Source organism: Durio zibethinus, chromosome 12 (assembly GCF_047325235.1).
Source record: "Durio zibethinus cultivar Kanyao isolate XHJ-2024 chromosome 12, ASM4732523v1, whole genome shotgun sequence".
Classification (NCBI taxonomy): domain Eukaryota; kingdom Viridiplantae; phylum Streptophyta; class Magnoliopsida; order Malvales; family Malvaceae; genus Durio; species Durio zibethinus.
Window position 1 is genome coordinate 7,770,821 of NC_143173.1, and position 24,738 is coordinate 7,795,558.

At 36.0% G+C, this 24,738-nt stretch overlaps 1 protein-coding gene across 3 annotated transcripts; it reads left to right on the forward strand.

Moving 5' to 3' along the window:
* The first annotated feature begins 11,305 nt into the window (after nucleotides 1-11,305).
* On the forward strand, nucleotides 11,306-22,410 carry LOC111295830 (uncharacterized). 3 transcript variants are annotated; one of them, XM_022889579.2, is made up of 11 exons: nucleotides 11,306-11,761; nucleotides 12,167-12,254; nucleotides 13,266-13,357; nucleotides 13,480-13,598; nucleotides 15,296-15,411; nucleotides 15,484-15,611; nucleotides 15,707-15,793; nucleotides 21,206-21,266; nucleotides 21,379-21,419; nucleotides 21,502-21,622; nucleotides 22,007-22,410. In XM_022889579.2, exons 1-11 carry the CDS (start codon nucleotides 11,412-11,414, stop codon nucleotides 22,064-22,066), a joined length of 1,263 nt encoding a protein of 420 aa, XP_022745314.2. In that variant the 5' UTR covers nucleotides 11,306-11,411; the 3' UTR covers nucleotides 22,067-22,410. The 3 variants fall into 3 exon arrangements, 2 of the variants coding, with proteins under 2 accessions (XP_022745314.2, XP_022745315.2); XR_016346890.1 differs by lacking the exon at nucleotides 21,379-21,419; XM_022889580.2 differs by lacking the exons at nucleotides 21,206-21,266; nucleotides 21,379-21,419.
* The last annotated feature ends 2,328 nt before the right edge of the window (nucleotides 22,411-24,738 follow it).

Sequence of the window (24,738 nt, forward strand, 5' to 3'; positions counted from 1 at the left end):
ATATGGCATTATGAGAATCTAGGTTATTGCATTTGCATCATTAAGAAGGCATTTGCATCTTTGATCATGACATTCATTCATGCAAAATTTTGGGTCACCTGAAAAGAAATTGTGAACTTTTTTATGAGAATCTTTGAATTTGGAATGAGAATCTTTGAATTTCAAAGAAAAATCTTTGAATTTTAAGTTTCAAATGAGGATATTTGAGATATAAAACTTTGAGATTTATTGAATGAGAACCTTTGAACCTAAATGAAAAGCTTTGAATTTTTGGATGTGAATCTCCAAGATTCAAATGAGAGTTTTAAATGTTAAGTACGGGCATGGCAACTTGCAAATGTAAATCTTGACATCTTGTAGATTTGAACTGAAATTTTGAGAATCAAATTTCAATGAATTCCTGCGAAGCTGAAAGGTTCTTGCGAATCTGAACCTTTGAATATTGAACTCAAATTGTGAATATTTGAGTTTCCATTACAAATTCCATCAGACATGATTTATGACTTATTTGGTCATGATTGTCAAGGAGCAATTTATTTTTCAAAGTTGTGTTGCCTCTATTTAGAAGAATAATTTATTTTTTCAAAGTTGTGTTGCCTCTATTTATAGGAGTAATTTGTTTTTTCAAAGTTCTGTTGCCTCTATTTAGAGGAGCAATTTATTTTTTCAAAGTTCTGTTACCTCTGTTTAAAGGAGCAATTTATTTTTCTAAAGTTGTGTTGCTTCTGTTTAGAGGAGCAATTTATTTTTTCAAAGTTGTTTCACCTCTGTTTAGAGGAGCTTTGTTTACTTAAAAAAAAAAAGCACAAATATATTAGGATGATCACATGCAGGGTGTTTACGTCTTTGCGTAATTTCTGTTGCACAAGAAATGCATAAAGAGGGGCAGCTATAGACACCAAACTTAGTTTAGGCCCAGATCAGTTGGACCTAGTTTAAATGGGGCAAGATTGGCCCATTTTTATTTTTATTTTCATTTTTTTTGGGTTATTTGTTCTGAATTTTATTTTAATTATTTTTTTAATATAATTTTTATTCTAGAAAAAAAAAATTTACCGTGAATCTGGGGTTTGTAAACTTGAAATTAGACTCAAAGATTGAATCACAATTACAAAAGGAATTGGCATTGATCAGAAACTTTTCTAATCAATGCCTATAAATATAAGCTTAGACATTGATTAAATTCACAAAACAGAGAGTAGAAAATAGAAGGCAAGAAGCAAAAAAAGTGTTTAGAAGGTACAGAAGCAGTCTTAGGATTTTTAAGAATTTTTATGGGTTTTTTAGGTTTTTTTCTGGAAATTTTCTAGAAATTTTTCAGATTTCGATCAAGTTTTTGATGTTGTTTAAATTTTTAGACTTATTTTTTTAGTTTTCGACATATTTTTCTAGTTTTCCATAGAACATTCAACCATATTCTGGGATTTTGAGAGAAAGAATGAGAGAAAATAGGGAAAAAGAGAGAAGGAGAAAGAAAACTCTGGTGAAAAAGATCGATTTCAGCCTTTTATATCCGTGCAAAACGACACCATTTTAGCATTACGAAACCCCCAAGATTCGCGTGTTCTTATTTGGACCAAATTGACCTGAGCGCAACCCACTTTTAGCCGATCTGCGTTCCAACTAGCCCTCAACCGAGCTGAGTCAAGCCGCGTTCCCTGAGTCGCGCCTCCGAGCCGATCTTTGTGCCTATAACTAAGCCAGATTCCAACCCTAAATCGAGCCATTCTTTGGTATTTTATTATTTTTTTGGAACTTTATTTATTTATTTTTTTTAATATTTTTGCATGATTTAATTTAATAAAAAATAAATTTTGAGAATAAATATTAATTATCTAATGATGAAATTTATAAAAATTTCAAATGGTAAATTTCTATAAAATTTTTAGGTGAGAAATTTTGTTTAAATTTGTCCTAAATTGTGGAATAATTTAGATAAAGTTTCAATAACAATAATTAATATTTATTTTACAACAAAAAAATATAATAAAAACACATAAAAAAACATAAAATATAAAAAATTTGAAATTAAATACAAATTACCTAATGATAAGATTCTTAAAAATTTTAAATAGTAAATTCCTAAGAAATCTCTATGTGAGAATTTTTTTTCTAAATTTGACTTAAATTGTGGAATAATTTAGATGAAGTTTCAATAAAAGTAATTGTATTCTTTTTCAAATAAAAACTTGGGTTGAAAATATTTGATAATTATCTAATTATGAAATTCTTAAAAATTTCAAGTGGTAAATTCTTAAAAAATCTTTAAGTGAGAAATTTTCTCTAAATTTAGCCCAAATGGTACAATAGTTTTAGATGAAATCTCAATAAAAATAATTGTCATATTATTTTCTTTCCAAGAAAAAAAAATTTTCTAAATATGCCCAAATAGTAGAAAATTTAGAAATAAAAAAATAATAATAAAAAAAATATTTCTAAAGAGGTTCAAATGGTGAAAATTTTAAAAATTTTAAAAAGAAAATATTTCTAATTTGACTTAAATGGTGAAATAATTAGATATATTTTCAATAAAAAAATTAATAAATAATAAATAATAAAAATTAAATATTTTTTCGATAATGGAGCCTCTTCAAGAAATCAAATAGGATTCTTGAATACTCTTGAGGTGAAAAAATATTTTTAAAAATTCTATCAAATTGAGAAAGAATCTTATGAATTATTTTCAATATTTAGCATAAAATTTTGAAACCATTAGACTCAATACCATAGGATAAATTTAAAATAATATGGTACTATCCTTTGGATGGGCATGTGGGGGTGCAATAACATTTTTCACATGTAACCGAACTCTCGAACCATATTTTAGTTTGTAGACCCAAATTTATTCTTTTAAGAATCTTTAGTTAAGTTTAAGAGCTTTTTAAAAAGATATATTCTTTAGGTGACCAATCACACCTGATAAAAAAAATTGATGACGACTCCTCCATTTGTTAAGTCTAACTATAAATTTACATATTATATTTTATGACAATTTTAACTATAAACACCGCTAAATTTTAAACTTTAATGACATTTTTAACTAAAAATCGAGATTAGTGGCATTTTTACTATAAACGCCATTAACTGTTTATTTAGCAGCATTTGCACAAAAAATGCCATTAAATTTATAAAGGCATAGCAATTAGTGGCGTTTGTTAGAAAACGTTGCTAAAAAAATGCCACAAAATCCCTATTTTTCTGAAGTGGTATCTTAACCTTCATAGGAATATTAGAATCAAGAAATTACTTGAATCAATTTGTAGCCTTTAAAATCTGCAAGCTTTAAGACTTGAAGATTGTAGTCAACTTGAAGAGATTCTTCGAGGTATTGGGAACTTGATTAACCTCCAATTTCTAGAAATAAACACAAAGTAGGCACTTCTTCCAAAGAACGGAATAAAATGCCTAACATTTCTTCGGGTTTTATCATTTTTGGAATGCGACAATCTGAAGCATTTCTTTGAAGGCATACGACATTTTGTAGCCCTTCGAACATTGGTGCTTGCTTTTTGTCCAAGTCTTGACTCCTTGCCTCGAAGTATTTGATACCTAACTCCATTAAAGACTCTAGTGATTGGTGATTGTGGAAAGCTTAACCTGGTGAATGAACAAGATGATGAAGACTGCACGTTGAGGCTTCGTTCATTGCTACTTGGAGAATGATCATAGTTAGTGGCTCTACCTCAGTAGTTTCATGGGTCTGCGAGCACCCTGAAGTATCTATATACTGATGGATGTCCCAATTTCATAGCCTTGCCTGACTGGTTCCAAGATTGCAAATTACTTCAAAAGCTTGAGTTATTAAGATGTCCAAAAATATCATCTTTGCCAGATGGATTGTCTCATTTCACTTCCTTAAGGAAATTGAAAATAGGATACTGTCCTAACTTGCTAGGTAGATGTAAAATGATAATAGGAGAGGAAAGGCCCAAGATAGCTTGTGTACCAAAAATCTATCTTGATGGCTTGAAAGTTTGATCATCTGTTGTCAAATGACCAACTGTGGAAGTGTTTCTGATGTTACTTAATATAGATGAAAATGATTTTTTTTTTCTTATGGTTGCTATTTTTTCTAAATTTGAAACTGAAATGTGTAAGTTCTTTCTCAAAGACTAGGCTATTCATTGTTCCTTAAGCTAAATCTTAGCATGTTAACTGGAGTGCATGTTGGTTAAAATGAATTGTAATAAACTATCTCTCCTTTACCTAATCAGAGAAAATTTTCTTCTCAAAGATTAGCATGTAAAACAAAGAAACTTCCCTTTCTAAGGAAGAGCAAGAGGAATTGCAACAAAGCATCAAGAAGATCAAGGATTCTGACGTCAAAGGGATACAAAACGCAAGGAAAAAGACAGATACTTTGCCAGGTAGAAAAGTCATCTCTTATAGGGACTCTCTGCTGGGAGCATCCTAAGGAGGTTACGACAGCTATGCGATCCCCAGGAAGAAGAAATCATAGATACAGATATGGAATCGAATAATGAGTCCCTGAATCAAGGTAATAGCAATAAGCAGGATGAGATTAGCATCACTCTCAAAATGGAAAAGAGGATTAGAATCATAGAAAAATGGGCTAAATCTCTTATTGTGAAACTCTTCGGCAAAAATAATATCCAGTGTTTAAACTAAACTAATTTTGGAAAATCCAAGGTAAGTTCCTTACTATCGACCTTGGGAGTGACTTTTTCCTAATCAAATTTCAAAGCTTAAGTGACTATGACTATGTCAGCAAGGAAGGCCCATGGTTTCTGGGTGGACACTTTTTGGCCATAAGGAAATGGACACTAAATTTCAGAGCATCACAAGCCTCTTTCTCATCTGTTGCGGTCTGGACAAGGCTCCTTGAGCTACCCATAGAATACTGTGATTAGACCATTCTAGCTAAAAAATAAGGAGAAACATTGGCAGCCTTCTCAGAGTGGAATCATACACTAACAGAAGAGAGAGGTAAGTTTGGCAGACTATGTATACATGTGAATTTGACGAACCATTAAAAAAGTTCATCAATGTTGAAGGGCAGAAAAAATTGATTATTTATGAAAGGAGAGGAATGCTATGCTTTAACTGTGGAAGAATAGGGCATAGCAAAGCCTTTTGGCTAGACTTACCATCAATGCCTGTCACCAACCCTCTCCCCTAAGGGGAAGCAACGAAGAAGATAGAACCCCTAAAGGGGATGAGTTCACAAAACAACAAACTGGAGATCGGCGATGATGGCTATGGATCATGGACGCTAGTCCAGAGACGAAAATGGAAACAGAGGCCGAAAACTTTAAATGTGACACCCTCCAAGCAAAAGGGAAATGAATTATTTTCCATGAAAGCAAGAAAGTATAATAAAGGGAGTAACTCAGTGATTTCCTCATAAAGGAAAGATACGCTGACATCAAATCTCCAAAAAACTGAAAATGAATCAAGGAAGAAGACATTGACCAGTCACGAGAAACTGAGTGACAAATAGAGGGGCAAGCTCCCCATGTCAACATCACAAAAGGAGAAGGAAGTCAACTTGGAAAAACCTGTACGGATAAAGAAAGGGTGTCGCCCGACACCAAAAGGGTGAGACGTGTCATGATAGATTAGTGGCAAACATGGTAGAACCCATGCAAGTTACATATGAAAAAGAAGCAGGAAATAGGGGTCCCATTTCTATGCAAGTGGTAAACCTCACGTCCATACCCATGCAGTGTGAAAGGACCACACAATAATTGAACAAAAATGGGGCGGTTTACACGGAGGAGATAAGCACTTATTCCCTATAAAAAACCAAACAAATTGAGAGCCTGTGTATCAGAACCTAGACTAACCATAATGTCTTCTTCATGGAACCTGAATCGGCTTCCGGAACCAGAATTTGACGGCCTCAATGTAAGTCAAAGGATGAGGATATGCACAAACAAGAGACCAAGAAGGGAAAGAATGCTGCAAGCAAGGCACAAAGGGAACACTTAGATGTCATCAACTTCTCCTTTGGCTTATCTGGCAGAAAACTAAGATCCTTTAAGATAAGCCTTAAGCGAGATTGGAATGAAGGATGATTCTGCAGATCCATTTCCCCTAGAAACAAGATACTTCATACAAGAGGTTTAGGAAATGAGGAGACAAACTCCAAAGACATCTTGGACAGCCCTCTATTGTTGATTACCCCACCCTTAGTACTACCCTTTATCCGCCATAACTCCACCTCCATCGATCCAAAGGAGCTTACTACCAGCCTCAAACATTGAGCTCTCTACACATTCCACAATGGATAATGGAGAACCCAGTATCACCACTGGTAGAAAGGAACCTTGAGATACACCTAAGGAAGATGCAGCTTGCAGCCATGATGATCATAGTGGACAAGGCCACACACCAGTTCAAAATCTATGGGAGCTCATTGATGGTGCAAAGGATAGAAACCCTTCTTCACAAACTGGAAATGATACCCAAAGTAGGTCAGCCTGCAAGAGAAAAATGGAACATGAAATTATTCAGGAGGTATCCGAACCTACCCAATCTCCCTGACCACTATGTTTATCATTGTCTGGAACTATAGAGGGGCTCACCACACAAATTTTGTTATAACTATAAGAGATATGGTGAGAGCTCATCAACCTCAGATTATGGTGATTACGAAACAAGGGTAAGAGGAAGACATGTTCGTCACATCATCGATAGACTACCGTTCGATGCATGGAAAAACATCGGGACAATAGGATATCAAGAAAGGATTTGGATGCTGCAGCAATCAAACCTAGTTACGGTGTGGGAAATTTGCCAAGCTGAACAAGAAATCCATGCTAATGTTAAGGTACACTCCTCCAACTGCTTATACCTTTTCTCAGCCATTTATGCTACCCTTAGATTTAAAGAAAGATTATTGTTATGGGATAAGCTTAGAACTGTTGCTTTAAATCCTAAATTGCCTTGGTTTGTTGCGGGCGATTTCAATGAGGTTTTATCATTGGATGACAAAAAAGGAGGTAGACCTATTATAAATAGCAGGCTATGCAAGCTGTATGTATGCCTCAATGCATGCAATCTTTTTGACCTGGGATATAAAGGGGCCAAGTTAATGTGGTCCAATCTTAGGAATATTCAACATTTGGTCCAGGAAATGATAGATTATGCATTAGCAAATCCTGCATGTAGAATGCTCTACCTTGAAATGAATGCGAACCACCCGGAAGGGTTAGGTCGGATCATGCTCCGATTTTGATCTCCCTTAAGGGAACTATACCGACAAACGAGAACAAGCCCTTCAGGTTCCAAAGAATGTGGGTTGACCATCTAAACTTTGAGAATGTTGTGGCAATATACTGGACCACCAACAACTCTAACACTTTCCCAAACAGTCTAATCGTTCACTAACAAGTTCAAAGTCTGGAACAAAGAAACCTTTGCAGCAATTTTAAAAAGAAAAGGAGAGTAAGGGCCAGACTTAAAGGAATAGAGAGAGAGCACTAGCTAAGGGACTATGCAAGTACCTGTTAGATCTTAAAAAAATCTTGATGGAGGAATATCAGGAGATCCTTAAATATGAGGCACTCTTGTAGGCCATAAAGTCAAGGGTCAATTGGATGATTGAAGGTTAAAGAAACACAAGTTTCTTTCCTTTAACCACCGTCATGAGGAGATATATGAATAGAATTGGAGGCTTGTTTGATGAAAATGGTATGTGGATCACTAGCAAGGAGGCCTAGAGAAAATGATATTGGAACACTTTATGACGCTCTTCTCTACAGCTAACTTACGTGAAAGCTTAACCTTGGACCATAGCAACCTCAAGTAGGTTGTGTTAACAGCGAGCGAAAGACAAAATCTTCAAACACCAATTACTGAATCCGACATAAAGAAAGCCCTTTGGTCCCTGAAGCCATTCAAAGCACCAGGACCAGACGGACTCCATCCCTTTTTCTTCCAACGTTACTGGGATATAGTTAAGGCCAAGGTGTATGAGACCTGTTATAAAACCTTTGAGAAGGGAAAGCTACAAGAGGGACTAAATGGAACCTTGATCATTTTGGTGCCAAAAAATCAATCTCCAAGCACTGTGAACAACTTTAGATCGATAAGTCTACTCAACACCACCTACAAAATGGTGATTGAACTATTGGTTTAAAGACTAAGACCCCCGTTAAACAAGCTCATATCCCCCTTGCAGGGTAGTTTCATCCGAGGTAGACAATCCATGGACAATGTCAACATAGTCCAAAAGACACTCCACTCAATGAAGACAAAAAAAAGGGAAATTTGGTAACATGATCTTGAAGCTTGATTTGGAGAAGGCCTATACTGAATGGATTGGGGCTTTATTAGGAAAGTCTTAACCTATTTCAACTTTCTCGAGAAATGGACGTCACTGATTATGGACTGCATCACATCTCCGAATATAATTGTTGTTGTGATTGGTAGGGCAGGTGGATTAGTTTGAGCCTTCCAGAAGAGTTCAACAGGGAGATCCCTTGTCTCCATCTATCTTTATCTTGTGCATAGGGTATCTTAATTTAATGATACAGGAAGCATGTGAGGGGAAAAATAGCATCCCATAAAAGTGTTAATGAGGGGACCTGAATTATCACACCTCTTATTTGAGGATGACGTTATCCTTTTTTCAAGGATGGATAAGAAATCAACATTTACAATTAAAGAGGTTCTTGAAAGATTCATGATGGAGTCAAGGTAGAAGGTTAGCATCGAAAATTCATGTATGCTCTTCTCCAAGAATACGAGCACAAGGCCCAGAGTCTGGAACTCTGGATCATTAATACTCTTGGCATTAAAAGTACTGAAAAGCTTGGTAAGTATTTGGGTTTTCCAATGCACAACTGAAGAACAAGGAAGCAAAATTTTGACTTTATTCTTGAGAAAATCAGAAACAAGCTCGTGGGTTAGAAAGCCAATCTTCTTTCACTAGCAGGGTGTATGATCCTTATCCAGTCCACGGTGGCGGCTATATCGACGTATTTCTTGCAATGCAGAGCCCTACCAACTTTTACATGCCGCGAGCTTGGCAAGACTAACAGAAATTTCCTCTGGGGAGGAGGGGAGGAGAAGAAAAAACTCCACAAAATCAAATGGTCTGAGGTTACCAAACCTAAAGAAAAGGGTGGTCTAGGTTTAAAAAAAAAACAACCCTGAAATCAAGGTCTCCTTACTAAACTTTGTTGGAAAATGATCCATCATCAAAATGACCTCTGAGTAAAGGTACTCACCAACAAATATCTTCTCAAGAGAAACCCAAAGAACTTTACCACTTCAATGATGTAGAGGTCCATGAGTAAATGCCAACAGATCCTGAAGAAAGGGATGAGGTGGGTTGTGCATGATGGAGTTAAGATCAATTTCTGGCATGATAACTGGATTGGGCTAAAGGACATTAGATCACTGATTGAGGGTCCCCTCAAGGAGGGTGAAAAAGCGCTCACGGTCAAGAAAGTTAGGCAAGTTGGAGAAACTTCTGGACAACTTCACATTTCTATCCAATTCCCAGAAGATATTCTTAGCAGGATTTGTAGTATCCTGTTTTTCCTACAATAACATGGTGTTGATTCTTTATGCTAGAACTACTCTCATACTGGGGAGTTTTCTCTGACCAACGTTTACAAAATCGCCTCTCTTGAAAACCTCCAAAGCTCATCGGTGGAAAGATGGAGGTGGCTGTGGATCTGGAAACTTAATATCTACCCTAAGCTCCAGTTCTTTCTATAGGAATGCATGCATCAAATCCTGCCAACTAGGGTATTCCTCATAAGGCGAGGCATGGAGATATAGGATAGGCGCCCATTTTGCCTCGCAAGGGAGGAAACCTTAGTTCACTTTTTTACTAAATGTCCCATTGAGTTACATTGATGGACCTTGGCCAGGATACCACCCCAAGGACTCTATTCTAAGTTTCTCATGTGGTCTGAGTGGCTGCAATATAATGCCACCTCTAATCATGTCCTTGATAACCAGAAACTTCCATGGAAGATCATTTTCACTTTCCTTCTGTGGGAAATATGGACAACCAGAAACAAACTGGTCTTAGAATGAAAATATGAAGTTGCAAGGGTAGTAACAAGAGCCATTGAACGAGCAAAAGAATTCCAAGCAATCGTGGGAAAAACCATGAAAGTTTCATTCCCCACTTTCATTGGTGTCAAATGGGAACCACCCCACGAGATTGGTACAAACTTAATACTGATGGCTCCTCAGTTGGGAACCCAGGAAAGGCTAAAGCTGGAACAATCTTACGGGGACCATACAAGAAAATGGATTGCAAGGTCGTCTCCCATATCCCAAGAGATACCAGTGTGGAAGCAGAATTATGGGCCTTGAAAGATGGCCTTAAGCTTGCCACTGATGCAGGAGTTCAAAAATTTTAAGTGGAATTAGATGCAAGGGTGGTGATTAATCTTATTAACAACACTGACTATACCAACCAATTCCTTAACACCCTTCTATGTTATTGCAAGACAATGTTGATGAGCCTCTATCAGATAGTAATGAGATACATTTTTCATGAAGGAAACAAGAGTGCTAGTGCCGTTGCTAAGAGGCGAAGTGAGGCTTCGCTTGTCTATTATTCCTAGCCCTAATCCCTTTTGAATCTTTTATTTCTCTCACTGCTTCCCTGATTGTATCATCCCTCTTTTATTAGCTGAGACTAATGAGATAATGGTGTGCCATACTAATCTTTATTTCATGCATGCTTCCTTTCTTGACTAAAAAAAAAAGCAATAAGCTAGTATTTGCCCTTTCTAATGCCATGAAAAAATCACTTAACCTATATTTAATTTATAAGATTGCAATGAAAATGTTAAAGATTGCAGACTTTTGTTTGATTAAATTCAAGTGAGCTAGTAAAATTTTATTAAACTCAAAAAGTCATTTAAATTGATTGAATTTTATTCGAATTGATTGAAAAATATTATATATTTAAATTCAAAAAAAATTTCAAAATAATTTAAATATGAAAGTATCTAAATTCAAAATAATTTAAATTTATTATTTTGTAATTACATGAATTTCAAATCAGTTCCATCTAAAACTTAGGAAACTCAAATTTTTATTCTCAAAAGATCGGATTGTGATTAATATGAGTTTGATCATACTCAAAACAGATTGAAATGAAAACAATTCAAACTCGAAAATTATGATGATCCAAAATAATCCGAATTTAGGAAAGGTACTGGCGAAATCGTCCAATTGTCACATCTACGTGTCAAGATCTGGAAAATACGTGACACCAAGGCATGAAATTTGCTATGGTGGCAATATCTGGTTGGTTCAGTGACGCCAAAAATGAACCTAAAAGACTTATCTCAGTCCAATTGACGCCAGTTTCCATGTGACAAAGAAATAGAATCGTTACCGAGAAAATTCAAGGACAACAAATTTGAGAGAAATTAAAAAAAAAAAAATTGCAGAGAAACAGAGCAGCAGCCATGGCAGCTCGCAAGAGAGCTTCGGCAACGACCGCAACAGATACAAAGCCAAGTCCTCCTCAAACCCAAACAACAACCACCCAAATCGAGCCACCAATCGCTCCACCAAAGAAAGGCTTAATCTTTAAGTTCTGTTGTTTCTTTTCAATCCCATACTTTTACCTTCTTTTCCAACACTATAAGATTGAGCGAGACCTCAAGAGATCCATCCTTATCAATGCTGCCCTTAGCATTGCCGGCTTCTTCCTTACTCAGAGAATGATTCCTGTTGCTTCTAGATATGTTCTGAAACGCGGTTTATTTGGATTTGATATTAACAAGAAGGGTACCCCTCAAGGCGCTATCAAAGTGTAAGTCTAAAACTTTTTTTTTCTTAGAAGAAAAATATTGGGTTTTCATTGCTTTCGAAATTTGACGAGCAGGGTTTGTTTTAATTTTGAATTTTGATTGGATTTGATAAATTGGGTTTGGATATTTATTCAAATTCATTAGCTGGGTACCTGGAAAGATTTTTTTTTTAAACTTTACGTTGTTTAATTAATGTCTCTACTTTATCATTTTACTTTCAATTCAATGAATTGATGATTGCCTATAAGTGATATCCTCAATATTGGTTTACAGTATTGTATTGCAACCTTTTTTTAATACTATCCAATTTCTTTTTTTGAATTCTGTGGGTACTGATAGTGCTTGTAGATGCTGATACTATATGCCGTCATGCTTTCAAATCCATGTGCTCAAGTTTGAATTTGCAGGCCTGAGTCATTGGGAATTGTTGTTGGCATTGTTTTCTTGGTCTTGGCTATCTTGTTCCAATATTTTAACTTCACAGCAGATTCAAATGTAAGTGTGACATGTTCAAGAAGTTTCTAGCTGGTTTTTTTTTTTTTTTTTTGTTGCTTCTTCCTTTCTTTTTGAGTTTTAATTATGCAGCTGTATTTTGCAGTATCAGAGATAAATGATTTATGAAAATATTCAAACACTAGGGATGATTGATACCATTTTTGAGGAAGTGAATACACCGTTTAATACATAATTATTTGTACATTTGAGGTAGTAATGTTGGAACTTGTATGAAAGTCCGTCAAATTAGTGGGATTGTAAAGCACAAGGTGGTGGAAAAGGAAGACCAGGATAAAAAATGCAAATTGGGAATTTTATTTTAATGTGTGATAAGGGCAACATGGCTACAACAAGCATAAAAATAGCATAAAAATATTAATTCAAGCTTCATTCCTTTTAACCAACTGAACTAGGAAATAGTAATTTTTGTTGCCATTCTTACTCTTATTGCATCCACATTCCTGTCATATTCCCTTCCTTAAACCGAACATAAAATTAGCATTAGCATGCAATAGTTTTCTAGAGAATGCTTGTAGGTGTTGAAGAAAAAAGGAGTACCATATACATATATCAATGTTATTTGTGATTCAAGTACAGTTAGATGTAAACCATATCATGTAGTTGAAAGCATTCTAGAATATGATTTAGCTTCTTTAGTTCTTTCATCAATTGTTAAAGTCCTTAATTAAGTGGAATGGGGAGAAACTTTTATGTAGCTAACCTCAACTAGTTTGGGGTTAAGGCTTACTTAAGTTGAGTATGGTATAGGGAACTTTGAACATGATAACTCCACTTTTTTTCTAAGAACTTTTGCTTTCTTTCTTTTTCTTGTACATATTAAATTTACTACTACATTGCATGTTTTCTGTCCTCCAACTTTAAGGTAATTCTAGTTGTTGTATCATAATTTAGTGTGATTCCTCATTGCATTAGGTCTGATGCTAGCTTATTCGTATAGAGTTTAATGTTTTAGACAATTTAAGAGTAATCTGTTGGCTATTGTTTTTTCAGTGGCTCGTTGAATACAATGCAGCCTTAGCATCTATCTGTTTGATGATTTTACTTGGATTCGTAGATGATGTCCTGGATGTCCCTTGGAGAGTGTGAGTATATATTTAGCCTTAAGGTTTTTGAATATTCTATGAAAGCATGTTAATTATTTGGAAGGATGTCCATGGCTTCTGAACTGATATTTAACAAGATCCTTTCTTTTTATGAAGAGCAGGAAACTATTACTGCCATCATTTGCTGCTCTTCCATTGTTGATGGCCTATGCTGGGCACACAACTATCATCATTCCAAAGCCTCTTGTTTTCTATATAGGACAAGAGGTGTTGGATCTAGGTATGGAACAGTATTGAGAATTAATTTGGCAGTAAGAATAAGAAACATTTTTAATGTTATGATGGTGTTCGTTCCATCATTCTCATTTTCTTGTGGTAGGATGCTTTCTTTCTTTTAGTGATCATCAACTTAACTCTAATGAAATCCTATAATCTCAAAGTTCTGGGGCTATTGAGCATGTTAGGTCAGCTTTGGTTCAAGTCATTTAGGTTTCTGACCTTTTCAGGTTATTTTGAGTTGAGGTGACCTTTGGTGTTAAATCAGGCTGGTCAAGTTGGGTTCTGACCAGATTGATGGGTCTTTGTGTTTGAGTCAGCTTCAAACCACATTTTTTCTCTACAGTAGCTAGTAAAGCAGGTTTCTTTTGGGGTGAGGTTTGGGTTCAGGTTTTTGCTTTCATCATTGACCTTTCCAATTAATTTGGTTGGTGTGGATTTCAAGTCTCTTTGGTAGGTTTTGGGGTTCAATAAGTTTTTGTCACCTCTGCTTGGAGTAAATGCATATATATATATATATATATATATTTGGCATTTGCTGTACGAAAACAACAAAAGAGAACCATTATGTAAAACAAAGTTTGGTACTCTTGTGAAAGTAAACTGCAAAGGTTGGTTTGGTGAAGTTTTAACATGTCTCTTTCATGGAGATATAACATGAATTAGCTATTAGAAGGTGCTCACTGTATAATGAAAAGATGGCATCAAAATTTCTATCAACATGCAACCCGCCATTTAAGAAACACTAAAATATACTTGTGTTAACATGCTAGCATGTCCATGTCCTGAGCTTTAGTTAATGACTGCCCATATAATTGCAATAATTGAAATGATTATCCTCAAGAGGTGGAAATATTTGCCCGTTTGGCTGATGAACATAATTGATCTCAACCTGCAGAATTTCTTTTGCGTCTAAGTTTTTACTTTGCCAATTGGCACAACGCATCCTTTATAGAATAAGGAGGACATAGCCATATTTTTTTTAGATCTTCCTTAATGCACTCTTCAACACTTACTATTTACAGTGTAAAGTAAGGCTGGACCATAATTAAGGTAATTGATGAGTTTAACCTTTACCCTAAGACAATATGTTGTGGAAGAAACTTGGTGTGGACCTACGCTTTAATTATGAACCTAGTTTCATTGAGCCATGCCAAACAATCAATCAACCTGGATTGTTTTCAATAATAAACTGAATCAAGGAAAAGGATAGATAGAGTATGCAGTGTCATACATAAAAATAGACAAGAATCTCTCTCTCTCTCTCTCTCTCTCTCTTTTATGTTCAGACAAATATATCTGTCTTTGATGCAAGAACACGCTATATTTCCTACCATGTTAATGTTATATCTACATACTGATACATGTTGGTGGATATGTGAGGATACATACTTGGAGTTAACATATGATCTTTTTATTTGGGAATAAACAGAAGGCCGAATATTACTATAATTTATGAAGAGTTTGGACCTTCAATTTGAGCATACCTACCTTTTTATCTCTGTCATCTCTGTTTTATCTCCCTCTTAAGTTACCTTTTCTGGATTTATCCTTTTTGAACTGCTGAATCTTTTTGTTCAATTTTTCAATTTTCATTGCCTTTTTTTTTTAAGAAAAATGAAATTGCTTTTGTAAGTAGAGCACCAAGTCAGTGAGCTGTTTAACCTTGCAAGGACCTCACAGTTAGTTTTGTTGTGGCAGGATGGGTGTACAAATTGTATATGGGGCTTTTGGCAGTATTCTGCACAAATTCCATTAACATTCATGCTGGTTTGAATGGCCTTGAGGTTGGGCAGACAGTTGTGATTGCATCAGCTGTAAGCATAAACACTACTATGATATTTAAAATCTGACACCTTAGCAGTCTAACTTCATTCTGCAATTCACAGATTTTGATACATAATTTAATGCAAATTGGAGTATCTTCAGATCCCGAGTATAAACAGGCTCATGCCTTCTCTATTTATCTTGTTCAACCCTTACTGGCCACTTCCTTGGCTTTACTTTCTTTCAACTGGTAATAATCCTGCATTTTACCGCCAGCTGTTTGTAAATGCTACTTCTTGGCTAATAAAGTCTTGCTAATGGCTTTTTTGCTTTTTTTGTTTGAAGGTATCCTTCTTCAGTTTTTGTTGGGGATACATACACATACTTTGCTGGAATGACCATGGCAGTAGTTGGGATTCTGGGACATTATAGGTGTGTGTCCATTACATTCTGTTTCATTTGTCAGGTCTTTGGTTACATAATGCAGTACATGCATAATGTTAGAATTAAGGCTTTAGAGAACAACTTGCTAATTTCTTGGATTAGCCTTTCATTATATGGACAATACTAAGGAAAGAGAATCAATTGCAAATTACACATTAATGCTCCTAATTAATCCCTCCTAACTGTCTCCCATGGAATATTCCCATCATATTGCAACTCACACACAAGCATACACTAACACTCCCCCTCAAGCTAGAGCATATACTCGAACTCTTGGAAGTGATTTTGTAAGAATATTGGCAAGTTGTTCCCTTGTGTGCACATGCTTCAATAATATTGTTCCACTCTGCAACTTTTCCCTAATGAAATGACAATCAACTTCTATATGCTTGGTTCTTTCATGAAATATTGGATTGGAAGCAATATGAATTGCCACCTGATCATCACACCATAACTCTGTAGGGGTCTGAACTGAAAGCCCAATTTCATCTAAGAATTGAATCATCCATAATACTTTTGTTGTAGCCAAAGCCATGGTCTATGCTCTGTTTCTGCACTAGACCTAGCAACTACTTGCTGTTTCTTGCTCTTCTAGGACACCATATTACTCCCAAGGAAGATAGCATAACCAAATGTAGACTTCCTATCTATGGGAAAGCCTGCCCAATCTGCATTTGCATAGGCTCGAATACCCCCATCACTAGTAGAACTATAGAGTATTCCCTTTCGAGGATTTCTTAACAAATAATGAAGGATGCGCATTGCTACTCTCCAGTATCTCTGGGAGCTGCCATGAATTGACTTACCACACTCACTGGAAAAAATATATCAAGTCTTGTAATGGTCAGGTAATTCAGTTTTCCCACTAGTCTCTTGTCAGGTGTGGGATCATCAGGTAAAGTGCCAACTTCTGGAGAAAGCTTAATACCTGGATCCATCGGTGTGTCACTTGGCTTGGAATGGAACAAGCTTGCTTCTTTCAAAATAACCAGCACATACTTCCCCTAAGATACAAAGATTCCTTTTTTACACCTTGCCACTTCAATACCCATAAAATATTTCAATTGACCAAGATCCTTGGTCTCAAATTGGGACTTAAGATACGTCTTAAGTCTATAAATCCTTGCACTATCACTGCCAGTGATGATGATATCATCTACATACACTCTCAACAATACAAGGCCAGAACTCTGCCCCATATAAAATGCTGAATGATCCTTCTCACTTTGTCACATGCCATATTGAACAAGAGTTGCACTAAATTTGCTGAACCATGCTCATGGAGATTGCTTCAGACCATACAGAGACCTACACAAACGGCACACCTTCCCAGATTCCCCCTAAGCAACAAACCTCGATGGTTGCTCCATATATACCTCCTCAGTCAAGTCACCATGTAGGAAAGCATTCTTCACATCCAACTGATGTAATGCCCATTTATGTGTAGCAGCAAAACTGAGAAATAGGTGAGTAGATGTCATCTTTGCCACTGGTGAAAAAGGTATCAAAATAATCTATTCCATATGTTTGTGCATATCCCTTTGCTACTAGTCTTGCCTTCAATCTAGTCAATGAACCATCAGGATTCAATTTTGTGGTGTAAACCTACTTGCACTTGATAACTTGCTTCCCTTCTGGTAGGGAAACCAAGTCCCATTTATGGTTGGCCTCTAGGGCCATCATCTCATCCTCCATAGCCTTATGTCATCCTGAATCTGCAAAAGCATCACAAAGTACGTGGCATAGTAATAGTGTCAATTGTGGCAATACAGGTTTGAAGTTGAGCAAAAAGTCCTTTGTACGAGGGTGTGTATGAAAGAAATTTTCTAAAAGTTTGCATACCTTTTCGTAGAGCAATCAGTACATCTTCAGCCATAGTGTCTTGAGGTGGATCCAGCGACGGAGAGACTGCCTCGATAGGGAAAGTTTCTGTAGGTGGATCTACACAGGTCCTTCTAGTGTACATATGACCAAATCGAGTATTTGGGCATGCCTCAGAAAGAGATGCTTTGGCTGGTGTATTATGTATTTGATCAATGAAAAAATCTCCTTCTTTTGATATGATAGGTGATGGATGAGGTTGTAGTACTGAAGGAAAAGGAATTGACTCATAAAACGCATCATATGCCGAAATAATAAAGCGACCCAGGTCTGGAGAGTAGTATCGATACCTTTTTTGCACATGTGAATAACTTAGAAAGATACATTTAAGAGAAAGTGGGTCTAATGTAGTGCGACCTGGACAAGTGTCATGAACAAAACATGTGCACCCAAACACCTTAAGGGAGATTGGAAATAAGAGACGATCAGGACACAATACTTGAAGAGGAACTTTTCCTTCAAGAACCGAGGATGGCAAACGATTTATAAGATAGCATGCTGTGATGACAGCTTCACTCCAGAACACCTTAGGGACCTTCATTTGAAACAAAAGAGCTCTAGCCACTTCCAACAAATGGCAATTCTTCCTTTCAACAACCTCATTTTGCTGTGGGATATCTATACATGAGAACTGATGAACAATACTTTTTGCATTTAGGAATTAAACGAACTCTGTAGAAAAATACTCTCCCCCATTATCACTCAGTAAAATTTTGATAGACTTACCGAATTGATTCTCTATTTCTGCATGAAAGGTAGTGAAGATAGAGAATAATTCAGAATGGTTCTGCAACAAATACAACCAACAAACTCATGAATAATCATCAACAAATGTCACCAAGTATCTATAACTAGATTTTGAAATAATAGGACAAAGCCCCCATACATTAAAATGAATCACAGCAAAAGGAAGCATTTCTCTTTTATTAAATTGAGGTGAATAGGATACTATGTGCAGTTTAGAAAACTTGCACGATTCACAATCAAAACTAAAGGATGATAAATGAGGACACATAGCTCGTAAAGTTGATATAGATGGATGACCAAAACGACAATGAGACTCATAAGCTGATGACAATTCTCCTGAGTATGTTATTAATCCTTAATGTATCTTCTGTATGTCATCAAGCACATAAAGACCTCCTTTGATGCTTCCCCTACCAATAGTTTGCTTCGCCAATAGATCTTGAAAAACACATTAAGTAGGAAAGAAGGAAACATTACAATTTAAATTCCTTGTAATCTGACTAACTGAAAGTAAGTTGAAAGGAGAAGAAGGGACATGTAGCACAAAATGTAAAGGTAACGTGGATATAGGTCGAGCCTTGCCACTTCCCACAATATCTTTAGAGTTTCCATCAGCAACCAAAACAGAATGTTTCCCTGTCATAGGAGTATATGAATTAAAGAGTACTTGTAGTACTCGTCATGTGATTCAAAGCTCTTGAATCAATCACCCAAGTACTGAAAGGGGTAGCTAGGCATGCAGTAGATATACCTTATATAAAAGTTGCTATCGGATAGGAGATCAGAAGTCTGATTCTGAAGCATATGAATAAGGCTGTCATACTCATCCTGGGATAATTGAACTACTTTCTCCTCTTGTTTTTGGGTTAAAGTGTAGCATCAGTCATATATGTCGTTGGTGGGCCAAAATTGCCTCGAAGTTGCGAACAAACATTCCGGAAGTGTTTTTGCTGTTCACAATGATAGAAGGACTGTGGGTCTCCTATACCATTTCCACATCCTCTACCTCATCCACCACGTCCTCCGCGTGGTGCTCGCCCTTCACCTGTGGGGCCGCAAAAACTATCCTATCTTTTTGTGGAGGATCATGCTGAGTTACCTTGCTTAGGCACTTATAAGCATCCAATAAAGAAAGTGGATCCTACTTGCTAATATCTAAGTACTAGCACTAGCGTACTCCCTCCTCAATCCTGCTAAGAAAAACACTATAGCTAGAGCCTTTCGTTGCTCCTAGTTTGTCTTCAGATCGATAGACAAGGGCATGAGTTCGTTAAACTCGTCATACACCTCCTTGAACATAGAAAAATATTCTCTTAGGCTCCTATCAAACTGCTCCATTCTAGTCCATGTCCTGGCAACATTTGAGATCCTCTGCCAATTCTCCGAATTTGCATAAGCAATTTTTAAAGCATCCCAAAGTTCCTTACTTGTAGAGTATTGATTGAACATCACCTTAACCCGTCATTTCATCGAGTTGAATAATTGTCCAAGTACTCGGTTGTCATCCTGCTTTCATGCTGTATGCTCCGAGCTTTCATTTACTAGTGGCTCACTTGTCAGAAACCAAGCCTTTCCAAGACCTTGCAAGGTCACCAACATAGTCTTGCTCCATGATAAGTAGTTAGAGCCATCAAGTTTCTCATTTGACAACCATGAGCCTTTTCCTTTGCCATGGCTACAGAACCTTCTTCCTCCAGAACACAGAACACAATTGGTAATCCTTCAATCGGGTAACATAACCCCTAATCAACAACTGGGAACTTCGTCCCTAGTTCTGCAGCCACGCTCTACACAGAGAAGAACTTGTCTCCCTTAATTTATCATTCACAAAGAGGTTGCAACCCTTTCTTCTTGCTGCCTTTGAGAATAAAGGGGCGGCCCCACCTTTCAACTAATGAGGGACTGCTGAAGAGGAAGGAAAAGTTTTATATACGCAGCTTTAGGGCTTTGAGATCGAATTCTGTAGTAGCGATGGCTTAGGTGATGACTCAGGGGCTATCGCAAAGGGTTTGGGGAGAGAGAGAGAGAAAGGGGGGGCAGCGGCTGGGGTTGCGCTACTGGCTCTAATGCCACGTTAGAATTAAGACTTTAGAGAACAACTTGCTAAGGAAAGAGCCTTTCATTATAGAGACAATACTAAGGAAAGAGAATCAATTACAAATTACACATTAATGCTCCCAATTAATCCCTCCTAAACTGTCTCCCGTGGAATATTCTCATAATATTCAAACTCACACACAAGCATACACTAACACATACATGCATACATGCATACATTTATGTATGTGTCTACATGTCTCTTTTACCTTAATGCCACAGTAGTAAACACAGAGCCTTCTGACAAAACATTTGGGGAGTTAATATGCCCCTTTTATGATAAAAAAGGGTGATATGGTCAAGGAAGAAAACCTAGCAAGCCAACTCAAAAGGGCATGTTTTAAGAAATATGCAATGACTTGTTTGGTTCTAGAATATTTATCCCAGTCAAAAGAATGGTGATTTGGCCGCTATCCTTTCTCATTTTATTTTAATTCATAATGCCTGTTTACTGGGTAATCAGTACATAAATATTCATGGATTAGAAGCAGGCACCTCTTAGCATCCTTCTTCCATCTGCGTTTTGCTGTGACTTTTGTGGCATAATATCCAAGTTTTTTCTAACAAACTAAATATTTATGCTTACCATCGGCAACCTTTAATGTAGGGGGGCTATTCTTATTAATATTGATTAAGTTCCTTTCTGTTTTTCCTCTTTGAAATTTCTTGTTACAGTGAAACTCTCTTGATTTTCTTTCTTCCTCAAGTGTTGAACTTTCTCTTGTCACTTCCGCAGGTTTGCTCTACCATTCTCTCTCTCCCTTTCTCTCTCTTCTCTGTTACTATTTAGAACTCTATAAATAATAGGCAAAACATCTAATTTGCATTTACATAAATTTTTTTATAAGCTTTCTGGCTATGTCAAATGTCCCCGACATCGTCTTCCAAGGTAACTCTGTTTATCCATATCAGACTTAGCTTGCATCAAAATTTTCTTGTCTCTTTTATCATTAATACCTTTTGTATTTTAGGTTCAATCCTGAGACTGGACTACTTACCGGAACACAGGATGGGACACTCGTTAACTTTTACTTGAGAATATTTGGGCCGAAATCAGAAAAGTCACTCTGCATCCACCTTCTTCTTGTTCAGGTGACTTTTTAATGTTTGATTTTATTCTTCATTTAGCCAACATTTTGTTTCCCTAATCTCCAAGTACCATATGGCTGTAGTGAACAACTTATAGCGGACATCTCTACTATACCATCTTACATAGGCTAGATGTGGAAAGATATGACAGAATTCTAACCAACCAAATAAATTTTGGTTTTGGGTTTTCCTATCCTGACAATGGGTTCGTTATTTTCCAGTTTTTCGCTTTAAGATAGACCGGTTTAACTACAAATGTTGGTCAAATCTTTAGTGTGATAAATAGTTCTAATTCCACTTTGCAAAGCTTAATGATCTCTTAGTAGCTTGCATCATCCATTTGTGAACTTCTGTCTCTCATTCGTTTATGTTTCCATTTCTGATCAGGCCCTAGGATGCTGCTTCTGTTTCATGCTGAGGTACTTCCTTGCTGGTTGGTATAAATAAGGTAGCAACGTCAATGAAGTGCAAAATATTTTTGCTATATGGGTTTGTGGTGTAGAATAATTTAGCCCGGGAACACAAGAGTACATCTTTCAGCAGAGACGAATGACCTGCAGTTGTGACATAGTATTACTTGCATGATTTTTCATTTTTATTGATATCAGTTGACAATTTACATTTGTGTGGAAGAGCAATTTTTGTGTATTTGCATTAGTTGTTCCTAAATTATTAGGCTTAGTTGATGTAGAACATGGTACTGCCATGTTTAAAACTGTACATTTCTGTTATATTTTGTTATGGTAAATTCAAAATTTGAGTGGTTGCAACCGGCAACACTTGAACGATTATTACTTTCTTTTTTAGAGTGTGAATGATTTGCTTTTAGTTGAATGCTGCATTTTTCTACTTTAAGCTGTTTCAAAATAATGTAACCATTTTGTATTGAGGTTATTTTTCATAATTTTTTTTTATGACTTTCCACTCTTTGTTTAACTGTGTTTTTTTTATTCTTTAGATTTAGACTTTATATCAAAGAATAGTGCAATTCAGTTAAGAAAGAAATGCATTCAGGGGCTCTCCATGCTTTTTGGTCTTAGATGTCACTATCGTTTTCTCTTATTTTTCTCAAAATTTGCATGTGGAAACCAACCTTTGACCTCAATTTTACTTCACCAATCAAGAATTATTCTTGGAAATTTAACAACAGATTATACAATATGATAGCAATAAAGTTTAATTTAAATATAAAAAAATTATTTCAGACATTGTCATTTTTCTTTTTGATAATGAAGAAATATCATGGATATCAAAATGAATCTGGATTACAAAAGAAATTGGGCAAAGGCCCTTGCTATATGCTTCCACTTCAAAAAGGCTAAATAATGGGCTCTTTCAGTGAACAAAAGAACAAGCATTGCAAGAGGAAATTAAATATACAATATCCAAAGTCCAACTTGCCCCATCTCGTAAGGAAGCATTAATTTCAAATGTTGTCACCATTTCAATAATGATTGAGCGGAAAGTAGAAGCAAGAAACCAAACAGAAATGGCTTGAACTTCAGCATGAAAAGGAGTAGCAGAATGTGGAATCTTGGTCACCGCACCTAAAAGAGGACAGAACCCCGCATATCTCTAACAACCATTCCTAGAGTTGTATCATTCCTAGCATCCATAGCTGCGTTTGTATCGACCTTGTCTGATATGGAGGAGTGGGTGTCCATGAGGAAATGCTCACTCCCCAATCATGCATGCTTTCTACGGAAGAGGACCATGTCGCAACAAAGGCAACAATCACTCACATCTCACATGTAAAATTGCATTGGAAAATATACATATGTATATATATATATATATATATATATATATATATTTATATTTATATGTATATGAAAAAGTGACTCCCAATCCACGTGAAAAATTTATCCTGAGGCAGTGCCTTGGCTGACCACATCAGTATCCAAATGGGAGAGCAATATTCCAAAGGACATCTTCCCAAGAATCTTCCTTGCAACATAGTAGGCTGATTTTACAGTAAAATTCCCAAGCAAAGTTCTAACCCAAATTATCCGATCAACAGCCACCCTTCGACTCAAAGGCATAGTAGTTATAATTTCCGCATCTTCAGCCTCAAAAAGCTCATGAATTTCCAAGTTCTGCTCTCCTGTATGATCAAACCCTCTACTTTCATTAATGACCAGTAAAGCTATGATGGTAAGACGGTCTAAAATGAGGTGGTTTGTTTATCAATACAAGAACCATCTCCTACCCTCCACCTCCATCCTTCAATCACAACTGCCCTTTCCTCTTATAAGCTCCGCCAAACAACGTAAGCTTTATAACCGAAATTTGGATGAAGCATAGCGCTGTTAAGAAAATGCCTTGCCTTGAAAACCTTGTACCATAATGTTGAGTCGGTTTGAAGAAATCTCCAGCTCTGTTTTGCCGATAAAGCAAGATAAAGACTTCAAATCTCCGAATCCCAATCCTCTATCCATTTTAGACACGCACAAAGAATCCTAACCAAACCAATGGATTCTTCTATTACCATCTCCATCCCCGTCTCGCCACCAAAAGCCAGCTATAAGTATTTTGGGCTCGGGACTTGGAAACTTAAAATTATTCTTACAATACAATGGGATAGCTTGAGCTTATGCTGGTATTTGATTTTAATTATTAATATTTTATCTCTTTTGCTAAAGTTATTTTTCATAAATTAAATTACCATATATATTGTCAAAGTAATTTAGAACAAATGACAATATCATTTCACTGGAGATTGCTTTTTCATGAAATAATTTTTCATGTAATAATTCTTTCATGAAATAATTATTCTTGAAACAACTATTTATGAAACAACTCCTTACCGAAATAAATATTTATGAAACAACTCTTTTAAAAAATAGCTATTTACAAAACAAATATTTAAAGAATAATTCACTCATAGAATAACACTTTCATGAAACAGTTGTTAATGGAATAGTTCTTAAAAAAAAACACCAACACCTTTAACAAAAGTTACTTCACTAAAAATTATTTTACAAAAGATATTTTATCGAAGTTACTTCATAAAAAAAAAAAGTGAAAATAACCTTAAAATATGTCAAGATTTTTGGATTAATTCTATTATTTGGATGTTTCGAAAAATTTGGTTTAATATACCAAATATAAAAATAATT